The sequence below is a fragment of the Salvia splendens genome, chromosome 6, assembly GCF_004379255.2.
Source record: "Salvia splendens isolate huo1 chromosome 6, SspV2, whole genome shotgun sequence".
Taxonomy (NCBI): Eukaryota; Viridiplantae; Streptophyta; class Magnoliopsida; order Lamiales; family Lamiaceae; genus Salvia; species Salvia splendens.
The window spans coordinates 2370612-2383694 of NC_056037.1; the positions used below are offsets into that span (position 1 = coordinate 2370612).

A 13083-nucleotide genomic window follows, 5' to 3' on the forward strand; every position below is an offset into this window, starting at 1 on the left:
ATTAAAAGTTAGTCCTTCACTTTATCGGAAATATAGTTTTAGCCCAATCTTTAATATTTAATTATTTATAGTAAATGATTTACATAAAATACGAATAATATTTAACTTTACTTTGAAAAGTTATTTGTAGTAAATGGTTTGCATAAAATATTCGCATTCTAAATGATTTACATAAAATACGAATAACAAGAGGTAGGAAAAATGTTGATACATGGATGTAAATATGGGCTATTGGGTTACACGTCATTCGAGCTTCGGTTAAAGGACCAATCGGATTTGTAAATTTTTATATTTTCAACTAATATAATATTTATATTGTTAATTTTGTATCTCTAATAACTAAATACTTTTAAAATGAACATTATTTCATATTGAAATTAATATGTAACTCACATAGAGAACATAATATATACTACTACAATTTTTTTGTCCTAAATAATAATTATTCTTGTTTTTAAATTTTAATTTTTATGATAAATGCTAAAAATAAAATCATAAAACAAAATATATTATTATGTACATTTTAAAAATAATACTACTAATAATTGTAAAATGTTTAGTAGTAAGAGAATCTTAATCATAATAGAGTAACATTGAAGTAGAATAAATTCAATACCAATAACATTTGATGTCATTGTTTAAAATTAGTATTATGCATAATTATATCTAATATTTTGATGTCATATTACCATTATAGGAGTAATATTCTAATAATCAACTATATTTGATGCAACTAATGCAAACAAAGTTGAGGTCATACAATTCCACAGAGTCACAGACCATATGGAGTATAACTGAAAGAAAAAGGGTTAGTTTATACAATACTAGTATACAACCTCATAACACTGCAAACAAAAGTGCAAAACCTCTCAAGCAGAGCAGATATTTTCTCTCTATCAATGAGCCAATAAAATCTTAGTCATATTTTGACAACTTCACTGTACAGAAATATCTAAAAATGCAAACCAAAACATCATAATAATCTTTAAAAACTGATGAAATCATCCGCATGCCGTTTCGGTTACTTCCTTATGGATCAAATACCGAAAAGACGAACTTTCCTCTAGCCAACATACGCACTTTTCAGGTCGACCCTTTGCGAATCTGTCGATCACCTTCTGCTGATATTCCGGTAGGCAGTCTCCAACAACTTTCAGAAGTGCAGATATGCCAAGCGACATATCCTTGGCATAATAGTGCAAGATTTTTGGCAGGTACAGCCTTCTCTGCTTATGGACATAAGCTGTAGCTTGTATGAACTCTTCTTTGGCAATATTCAGATCCTTGAATATACTCTTTGCATTGTAAATGCGAATCTGCAATCATTCATTCAAAGTATTGAGAATAAGAAGGAGCGAACAATACATTATTTTCAGCTGTGGACCAGAAAGAAGAAGACCAAGCAAGTCAGAGAAACATCTAACAAATGGCTTACCGCAGGGTCAGAGCGTGCTCCTGAGCTAAGTGCGAAATGAACCAGAGGTTCGGGATAGTCAATAGCATAGACATGTCTTGAGATCCCAGTTTTGAATTTCCTCCCCGGAGAGAGAAGTGTCTGAAGCCACTGCATTCGTGCATGCCATGTTAAGTCAACAAGTTGCTAAATCAAGAAAACTATGGAGTGGGGAAAATTTCAGTTTTGAGTCGGTTAATCAGCAATCAGGAAAAAACTATTATTATCTCAATAAGTTGTTTTGATGTCTAATTAGTGAGGATATAACCAAAGTCGATCGTATTGCATTGACGTGTAAAGTACTTGTTTTTACATTACAATATGCCCAGCTCAAGAAAGTCATTTACCGGAGCAGAATAGTGAGATTTTATTCCCAAAATGGAGCTTTGTATGCCGTAAGCGTTAATGCAATGCCCACCCACATTATACACAGCCTGTAACAAAGTTTTGCGCATGGAAATGTCAGATACGTAGACAATAACCTAAAGAAAGACCGAGCGCATAAAATTCTCTTATCAGCCATTACCTTTGTGATGGCAGTGTTTTTTGAATAGGTTTGAGTTTCATATGCTAAATGAGCCTGCAAACAAAGTTGTAAATAAATGAAGGAATGCATCATTCCAGTTTGCAACTTAATGCATTTAGCCAGTGAATATCCAGTTTACAGTTTATGCATCTTAGACAAATTCAGCTTGCATTCTGATACATTTTTTTGTCTGTAAGAGAGAACTATATAAGGGGTAGCAATATTATCTTGTTATATGTAATGATTAGCATCAGATCTGGTTCGGGCCACTCAAGCATCGATTCACGTTTATTTTAAGTGGTATGGTATTTATCAGAATATAATGTTAGAGAAGTGCGAAAGACATACATGCATCGTCAATGCATTGTGAATATTAATCCAAAAGGCAAGCTTTTGTTCGCGCCTCATCTTCCTCGGGTCAAGATTCTCAAGGCTTTTGACTAGAGACCTGCAAAAAAGTAAATGCAAATGATCACGCTGCAAAGCATAATCATGCTTAGTTATGCCAAGGAGAGATAACTATTCACTCTCGACTTAAGAGCCCGTATGGAACATAATTAATATATTTCCTATCACCTAGCTTTTCTATGTTTTAAGGTAGACATATCATCCAATTCTAGTATTAGTTTTTCATAAATACAAACGTTTTTCATAAATACAAACCTGAACTTCTTAAGCATTATGTCAGTGTAACAGTAACTCTCCTCATCTAAGCATATCTTCAGGACTTCAACCATTGCAGCATAAGGTCCATTGTCTTGTTTCAGACCTTCAATAGCGTAACTCTCAGAAACATCATCATTACACTGCGGACTCCAATTGCCAGATAAGTTTCTGGGAGAAAAAGTGCTTGAGGACCAGAGCGATGAATTGGAAGAAACAGAATAGCCTTTATGACTTCGTGTGGAGCTGCCCAGTTTGCAGTAAATGGCAGATATACACCTTAACATGCCTTCAGATAGCTTATCCGGGAAAATGCAGGCATCATCAAAGCAAAAATTACCAAGATGGTCTGCAAGACAACGCCGTCTAAAATAAACAACACTCTTCCTTTCCTGCAATGCACCAACCATATTCAGTCCAAATATAAGATGAATTACAATGTGAGTGCGTAAAAAACCAACTGTACTTAATGTGAAACAAGGTAATAAGTATATCACCCTTTCAGATGATGACTTTGGAGTAGTAAATGGAACCATATCATTTGGTCCAGTTAAGGCACTAGTGGGGGATAAATATCCTTGATGTTCATAATAATCTTTCGTTCTCTGTGATGATTGATCAGATGAAACACGTGGCTGTATTCCAGTCATTTGTTGGTCTCCCGAATTACTTGGGATAGTTTTCTGGAAAGATGTACGATAAACATTCTTCCTTTCCTGCAATGCACCAACCATATTCAGATGAATTACTATGTGAAAGCAAATATATGTGAGTGTGTAGAAAGCCAACTGTACTCATGTGAAACAAGGTAATAGGTATAAGCATATCACCCTTGCAGATGATGACTTTGGAGTAGTAAACGGAACCATGTCATTTGGGCCAGTTAAAGCACTATTGGGGGATAAATATCCTTGATGTTCATAACAGTCTTTGGATATTTCTGACTTTGTTCTCCGGGATGATTGATCAGATGTAACACAAGGCTGGATTTCAGTCATTTGTTGGTCTCCCGGATTACTTCGGATAGTTTTCTGGAAAGATGTACGATAGAGAGAAAGAAGATACTGTTCCAATCTTACTATTTCAACCTCGAGTGTAGTGATTTCTTTCACCAAATCTGATGAAGTCTGCAGCAAACAGAGCCAATTAGTCGAATTACTCCACCATACATAAAAAGACTCACGGAAATGACAAAGAGGAATGGGTGAAACAAGAAGCAACTAAGTTATAATAGAAAAATGCCTCCAATAATAGAATCACTGAATCACAAAATGCAATACAGCTAATTCTGTGTTTTCACTTGCTACAAGGTGAATGGCGAAGTCACATTGCTTCAGAGGTTCGACTAATTCGACTGCTCTTACTTGCACAAACAAAAATGCTCAATGCTTGCTCCAAGTATTCCAGTGGAATCGAGATTCGACATAACAAAATGAAATTGGGCATTTATTAAACAACTGAAATAACAACACCTCATACATCCCTTTCATCAAAACAACCAAAACTTGTGAAATCCACAGCAAATGACTGCTAAATCTCTGTAACATAACACCATTGCCTTCAATCACATTCTCCCACAATTAAATAGGCATTTACTCACTGAGCCTACAATTAAAGTAACAATGTAGGTACAAACATTACTTAAAAACAAAAATCATAAGAGCAAAATCAACTCACGCGATTGAGATGGTGGGAAGGCGTGGACGACGACATGTTGAGCACGTGACCCGGGCTGCAAAGAGGCGATGCAGCAGCGGGCAGCGGAGGAGGCGGCGGTGGAGGAGAGGAGAAGCAGTCCATTTGAGTTCGCAAACGAAAATCAGAATAAATCAACGAGACAGCACCGACAGTGGCAGAAGAAGAATCGCGAGGTGGGGCAGGAGATGGAATTGGAAGAGTAAAATCATCCAAAAAAATATCCCAAGGGTTGGCGCGGCGACAACAATCAGCATATGCGAGCTGAATCGAGCAGAGGTGGAGAGGGGCCGAAGCGATTAAATGGAGAATGCCCCACAGCAAGCGAGATTGGGTGGGTGTGCAGACATAATAAATTGGGAGGGATTCAATAGGTCGACGCCATTGAAGAAGGAAATTGAATGGAGAAAGGTAACAACGGTAAAATGGTAATTATGGTGGGAGAAGGAGTGTTTGTGATCATCGTCTTCAGCTACACTGTCGGTGAATGCTGCCTTATTTCTGTATTTTGCGGCAAATGAGAATACATTTAAAAAATACTCCTGCAAATTACTAAAATCTTTTTTTTAATATTTATACAATTTACTAAAACCGTTTTTTTATATTTAAGAAATTGGAATATGAAATAGAAAGAAGGAATAAAGTTGAAAAAGAGAATAATTTTTTCTTGTCAAAAGATGGAATAGAGTTATGAATGACAAAGATGGAATAAAGTAAAAAGACAATGAATTTTTCTTGTAGTAAAAAAAAAGGAAACAATTCAACTATCTTTAATGATATGGAAAAGAATACGACTATATTGGGATGGATGGTAGTGTTAATTGTATAATAAAGTGTGTATAGAATAGTTAGTGAAATGTGAAATCTATTTATTAAAAATAGGAGGCTTTTGCATGATGTGATGGATGGAAAATACTACATGAACAAACTTTCGACTAATTAAATGATATTGTTTAATGCATATAGTTAGTCAGTGTATATTTAATTTTGCACATATACATGCTATGTTAAAATAAAAAGAAGCACTCCGATTTTTTTCAACGTGGGACAACTGAGAAAAAATATTAAAATTATAATATTATCAGTCATCTTCCAATATTGCACGATTGATCAAACTTTATGATGGCTATTTATCCTACAATGATAGAGAATTTACTCTTGTTTTTTTTCGATTTGAAAATAATCATAGTAATTGCATGCTAAATCAATGAATCATCACTCGAGTGTCGAAAATTGCATTTTAGGGTATGATTGACCAAATTTAATGATATTAGTATATATATACTTGCAAACATTTTACAGATAATAGTATGATTATTAAAATGAAGTAGGAGTACAAGTAAGAATATACTATAAAAACATTACTTTTTCCAAAATATTACACGCACGCGCAATTAATAGTCGAAGGATATGCACATGACAATGACGAGTGGTACATGAGATTTAATAAAAACGTTACATTAATATTCTAAATAGGAAAAATATAATCTAGTTGTATGCAACCTAAGATTGATTATTGATAACAAGTAAGTCACGTGATTTTAGGCCATATTTGGTTGCCAGGATTCTGTCTGGGAAAGTAATCTGATTCCTTAAATTTTAAATTCTTGTGTTTGTTTCGTTTTTTAATCAAACTGGAAAAGTAATCAAAATTCAAGAACATGGAAAGTTAGTAGTACAACTTTTCAGGATTCTGAATCCTAACTTTTCTTAGTTATTCTTTTTCCATGTTTTAGGATTCTTACATATTTAATACAATATAAGTATAATTTTATTATTACAATTGTTTATTATTATTATTACTACAATGTATTAAAAATGACATAAAATTATAAATCATACTTAATTTCGGTATAATAAATAACTATAATTAATATTATCCTAATCATAACTATATTATTATAATATTTATATATATTTGTAATTATCATAATAATAATTAATAATTTAATAAATAATTAAAATATAACTATAAAATAGTACAAATTATATGATAATAATTAATAATAATTATTTTATAAATTAATAATTAATCAATAAAGTCGTAGTGAAATTTTAAATTATAAAATTTATTCAATTATATTATCCGTAAATATTATAATTATAATTATAATAATCATATTTATTATAATAATCATTTATGATTATAATACTCCACGTAACTATAATTACAATTATATTATATATTAAGATGAATAGTGCATATTTAAACTAATAATAAATATAACAATATAATTATTATCATTTGTAATTAATAATTTATTACAAATTTTATGTTATTATTCTTTTTTATAACTAAAAATAGTAATAAGTAGGAGTATATTTTTAGTTTGGTGTTTAAATCAAATAGTATAAAATTTAAAATCTTGATATTTTCCAAACATAGGAAAGTAAAGTTATTAAGAATCATATTTTTAGGAATCATTTTCCCAGTAATCATTTTCCTTGTCAAGGAAAATGATTCCCTTGATTATTGATAACAAGTAATTCACGTGATTTCAGGCCATGTTTGGTTACCAGGATTATGTCTGGGAAAGTAATCTGATTCCTTAAATTTTAAATTCCTGTGTTTGTTTCGTTTTTTAATCAAACTGGGAAAGTAATTAGAATTCAAGAACATGGAAAGTTAGTACAACTTTCCAGGATTCTGAATCCTAACTAGTGCATTAATTATCGACTTATCGAGGGACTCGGTTTCAATTAAACAAAAGAAATGTAAAAGAAAATGGAAGGAAATTAGATGAAAAAGACAATAAAATTAGATCTATTTTTATATGGAGTACTATTAATTTTATAATAAAAATGGTATAAAAATGTGAATATAAGGATTTAGCGATATTGAAATCCACTTATTCGAAATTTGGTAAAAAGAAAATAGGATTTTTAATTGAAAATGCATTGAGATGGAAAAGTGGAATATTTTATTGTGAACGTTATTAATATTGAATTCTTTAGTTAAAGATGGTGGGATTATTATAACAAAAAAATTTATATTGGAAAGATGAGTGTAATATGCTTGGCTAGATTTCCCATTAGATATTTGTCAATTATAAGCATACAAAAAATGATTTATTGGATTAAATTTAACTCGGAGAATATTATATCATGCATATGTAATTATATTCAGCAATTTAGATGGCGAAGATTATACCATGCATATGTATTAGATAAGGATGCCATGCTACATATCTTATCTGAACATTATCTTCGTTTGACACATATTTAGTGTTGTTCGTTTTAAAATTTAGTTTAATTCTAATATCTTAAAAAATATTATTGATATTTTTAATTGCACGAAGTTCGTAACTATCAAAGCTCAAATTGTTCATTTCATCTATAATTTTAAATAAATTAATAAAATAACAAATCAGACTTTATTTTTATGATTTTTGTAAGATAAAAATTTTCAATTTTTTTTAGTGTATTAGAATCAAGTTAAATACTTATATAAATCAAAATAAACAATGTTAAACATGTGTCAAATTCCTAATTATATTCAACAATTTAGAACATAAAGATGTTAGATTAGTCATTGATGTAATTAGTAGAACATTTAATATTTGGAGGAGCCGAAAAATAATTAATATGTCATCAATTTTTATTTTTTATTAGGTTGGGGGTTGTGGTTTGAAGAAGAAATAATTAAATAGTTTATTATTAATAGTCTATGATAAGTTATCCTTATATTTCATAAATCCTAAAATAAATAGTAGTAGTAATTGTTTGGACGAAACTTTCTTTTTTTCTGTGTATAGACGAAAAAGCCATTATACGTTCTCTTACGGTACTATTAAATTGATTAATTGACTGTACCAAATACATAATACTACTACTATACAAAGACTCAAGAAAAATGAATCAGCTAATGTTAATTTGAATTCATACAATAAGAATTCAATTAATATTATACCCAATAATATTAATTCTCAGTCGTTTTGTAACTTCAATTCTCAAATGTGGTTTCTCTCTGATAATAAATTTGATTATCTAACTACGTACTGTACTTATTGCGATAAATTATAGATTCAAACCAATATTCAAATGTTTTATTACAATCATTATGGCACAACGCGACTTGAAAATTCCTAGCACGTATCAAATTTCAATAATGGAGTACTTTACATGACCAAATTAAATTAAATTAAATTAAATTAAATTAAATTGGAGAATATCATACAATTGACTTGGATAGCAACGTCATCACCCACGTAAGTGTATCTCCAAATATTATCTGAAGTTGAAAAACTCAATTCAAACTTCTTACTGAGTTTAGTTTGTATACATAGGTCAAAAACATGATTATGCAATCAAACCATATAAACATATAAAGTGCATTTTCTAACTGCGGCTGCTATTTTTTCTATGATTATATATGTAGAGATACCAATCATGACAACAGAAAATAATATTTTCAATATTAAAAGAGTACCCGATCCTATCTTGACCGTTTGTTCCCTAAGAATTTTAGTTATCAGGATCTATCAAAAGGGATTAAAAATTATTTATGAAGTAAGTTATTCAACTAAACTTGGATGTCACACCATGTTTCCATGTTAAAATATATTTTTACTTAATGTACATCTCCAAATAGGAAATTAAATAACACTAGTGACCGCACAAGTGCATAACTATGTCCGTTATCATAGTTGTCAATTATACTCCAATGATAGAGAATACTCGTCGATTGAAAAATTATCAATTTCAGTTCTAGTAATAGAAATAGTAAATTTAACTAGTCATAGCCAAGTAGGAAATTGTGGTTCCGATTCTAAACATCAGTTTTTTTGTAATCTTATCGGGCTTTCTATTACTACCTCCGTCCCTGAAAGTTTGTCTCATTTTTCCATTTCCGTCTGTCCCCCAAAGTTTGTCTCATTTCACTTTTTACCATTTTTTGGTAGTGGACCTCATATTCCACTAATTCATTCATACTCACATTTTATTATAAAACTAATATAAAGTAGGACTCATAATTCACTAACTTTTTCAACTCATTTTCCATTGCATTTTTTAAAACTCGTGCCGGGTCAAAGTGGGACAATATTTGGGGGACGGAGGTAGTATTTTTCAACTATGTTTTCCATATTTTACCATTTTTTTTCAATTTTAACTAAATAAGCTATTAACAACTAATGGCTGATCTTAAAAAAAATTAAGAACAAGAATCAGACCGATAGAATTGTATACGAATTCCAATTCTGGTATCGAAAACTCCTAATCCAATTCCATTGATTGAAACCATAATTTCCGACCTACCATGCATCTCACTATTCACCACGACCCATTCATCAATCACGTGTCAAGGTCACGGGTCACCAATTGAAGAAATTTTAATTACACCAAGAAATTTATTTATTACTAGTACTACAATTGCATATCCGATTTGAATTTTTGAATTTGACATTCATGGCGACGAAATTAATTATGTACGGTCCAATCTATGAAATATACATTCCCGCACATATAGAATATTATTCAATGCTTTAGCATGAAGCCATGTATAGAATACTCCCATTCAATTTTAAACATGAAAATGAAACATTCAATAATTATACACACTTTATAAAAATATAAAGAGATTCATTCGCATATGATGTGAACATGAAAGTATTATAGTAGTAATACACAATGACTGATGATCTTATCTGCAAACGTATCAATACATGATGATTTTGTCTCCAAATCTGCCGATCGACAGCTAGAACATGCATTTTCAACCTCTGTTTTGTTCTTCAAATTATAGCTTCAACTCAATTCGATTTCTATCTAAGAACAAAAAAAATCTACTAGTAAAAACTCCTATCTATGGAATATCCCAATTCCAAATGTGGATCGACGGATTCAGGATAAAAAAAGGACTCTAAATTATTTACAGCCGAGAAATTAATCGATCAATAGTTTAATCAATCAATTAATTAAGGAGGATTGAGCCTTCGTTGATCGTGTTGAGCCTAATTCTGAAGGACCGAACCGCCAACTTCGCTCGCCGCGAAGAGTATCTATGCAGCTTCCTCACTGAGCCAGATCTCGAAACGCCGCTCGGCGAGGGCGCCTTCCTCTGATGTTTGGCGTGAACGGACAAATCGCCGCTGATTTTGATCGGATGAATCGACCGCGGATCCTCCTCCGCCACCAGAACAGGCGAGATCCGCGACTGGCGGCTCCGCCTCGGATTGAAGTCGTTGAACGCGGCGCTGGCCTTGACGGCGAGCGCGGCCATGTCGGAGGCAGCGAGGCGGCTCTGGAGCCTCGACGCCGGCATCACGAAGTAGATCTGATCAGGCTCCAGCGGCTCATCCGCGTCGAGGCGCGGTATGTAGTCGTCGAAGTAGAGGAGGTCGGAGTTGCAGAGGAAGACGGAATCCGGCGACGACGTCTCGAATGTAATCACCTGCGACGCCGTGATTGGGAGAGGATAACGGCGGAGCTCTCCGGCGACGGAGATCACCGTGGCGCAAGGTTTCTGATTGAGAGAGCGATCGGAGCCCGACGATATGCAACATCCCATTTTCGTTGATGTGAGTGTGAAATCAAATGGGTGAGAGAGAGGAGTGAATGTGTAAATGAGGAAATGAGGCGGGAGGGGTGGGTTAATATAGAGTTGGGGGTGGGGGGTGGTGAAGGGGTAAGCACGTGATGTAAGGGGTGAGTCAGCAAACCTTCCGTCTCAAGCATGTGCTGCTCCTCGCCGCGTGCCCAATTGTATCTCCGTTATGTTTCGACTCTTTTTCTTATATCATTTCATTCCAATTGTATCTCTACCACTAATTTTTGTTTCACTTTAATCGTTTTATCTTTATTACTCATTTTATTATTATACATATAAATGAAATATTAAAATGATCAAAGATAGCGAGCAAAGTTCAATAAGACAATTGGAAAGATTTATATATATATAGGGTAGTGTTAAACTCATTTTCTCCCCTTAGATTTAAGTTCCTTCTTAATCTGGACCGTTAGATCTCATTCATCAACGGTCCAGATGATCTGCATTATTACACTATAATGGTTCATTATTAGTCTGTGTGCATTATTCAACTGAAAATCTGCATTATTACACTATAACGGTGCATTATTAGTCGGTGTGCATTATTCAACTGAAAATCTGCATTATTAAATGACACGTGGCATCAATCTAACCGTCGGATGACAAAATCGTGGGGCTGAGATCAAGAAGGAAATAGGAGAAAATATGGAAAAAGGATTTGAATACAATCCTCTATATATATATATATATATATATATATAGGGGAGCGTTATTCTCCTTTTCACATCTTAGATCCTTTTTCCTTCTTAATATTACGCGTTAGATCTAAGGCATCAACGGATCAGATTGATTCTATAAAAATGGTTCCGTGTTGCATTATAGAAGGTGGTTGTATGCATTACAGGGTTATTATTGACATTTGACGGAAAAGTAACTGCCACATTTTGGTATCTGCGAATAATGCACCACATGGTCACGAGTAATGCATATAATTGACTATATAATGCACAATATGTGAACTGCAATGCATACGAATAAGATGTACCATGTTATAATGTTTGGACACACGTTTCTTGTTTCCCCTAAGGGTTTAATAAGCTTAGGGGCTAGGGTATAGTACGTAGACACGTATGTAATTTTCACATGGTAACGAGTAATGGATATAATTGACTATATAATGCACAATTTGTGAACTGCAATGCATACGAACAAGATGTGCTATGTTATGATGTTTGACACACGTTTCTTGTTTCCCCTAAGGGTTTAATAAGCTTAGGGGCTAGGGTATAGTATGTACGCATTAATAACAAATTATAAAACGATACGAATAATTCACCAAATTGTCACGAGTAATGGATGTTATTAACTATATAATGCACAATATGTGAACTGCAATGCATACGAATAAGATGTACCATGTTATGATGTTTGACACACGTTTCTTGTTTCCCCTAAGGGTTTAATAAGCTTAGGGGCTAGGGTATAGTACGTAGACATTACTAACAAATTATTGTTATTGGAATATACGTATGTGCATTATTTGGTTTAGGTAGTGCATTATGTAGCTGTTAATTGTCATTATCTCAGTATATTATGCATTATTAGAGGTATTGTGTATATGGGTTAATCAACGGATTGAAGATTACATACGTGCATTTAGTAATGTCTACGTACTATACACTAGCCCCTAAGCTTATTAACCCCTTAGGGGAAACAAGAAACGTGTGTCAAACATCATAACATGGTACATCTTATTCGTATGCATTGCAGTTCACATATTGTGCATTATATAGTTAATAACATCCATTACTCGTGACAATTTGGTGAATTATTCGTATCGTTTTATAATTTGTTATTAATGCGTACGTACTATACTCTAGCCCCTAAGCTTATTAAACCCTTAGGGGAAACAAGAAACGTGTGTCAAACATCATAACACAGCACATCTTGTTCGTATGCATTGCAGTTCACAAATTGTGCATTATATAGTCAATTATATCCATTACTCGTTACCATGTGAAGATTACATACATGTCTACGTACTATACCCTAGCCCCTAAGCTTATTAAACCCTTAGGGGAAACAAGAAACGTGTGTCAAACATCATAACACAGCACATCTTGTTCGTATGCATTGCAGTTCACATATTGTGCATTATATTGGCAATTATATGCATTACTCGTGACCATGTGGTGCATTATTCGTAGCGGTTTCCAGCCATTATTAGATTACTATTGTACCCTCATAATGCACAAAATA

General features: G+C 32.9%; 2 protein-coding genes across 2 annotated transcripts; both read right to left on the reverse strand.

Annotated features, from left to right (window-relative positions):
- Window positions 1-700: 700 nt before the first annotated feature.
- Window positions 701-4853, reverse strand: LOC121809650. Its single transcript, XM_042210396.1, has 9 exons — window positions 4320-4853; window positions 3473-3769; window positions 3140-3358; window positions 2643-3034; window positions 2328-2427; window positions 1980-2033; window positions 1801-1887; window positions 1436-1564; window positions 701-1316 (listed from the first exon to the last, which is right to left on the reverse strand). The coding sequence occupies exons 1-9, from the start codon at window positions 4440-4442 to the stop codon at window positions 1002-1004; spliced, it is 1716 nt and encodes a 571-aa protein (XP_042066330.1). The 5' UTR covers window positions 4443-4853; the 3' UTR covers window positions 701-1001.
- Window positions 4854-10248: 5395 nt separating this feature from the next.
- Window positions 10249-10845, reverse strand: LOC121807915. The gene has a single exon (XM_042208252.1). The coding sequence runs from the start codon at window positions 10843-10845 to the stop codon at window positions 10249-10251; it is 597 nt and encodes a 198-aa protein (XP_042064186.1).
- Between the last annotated feature and the right edge of the window lie 2238 nt (window positions 10846-13083).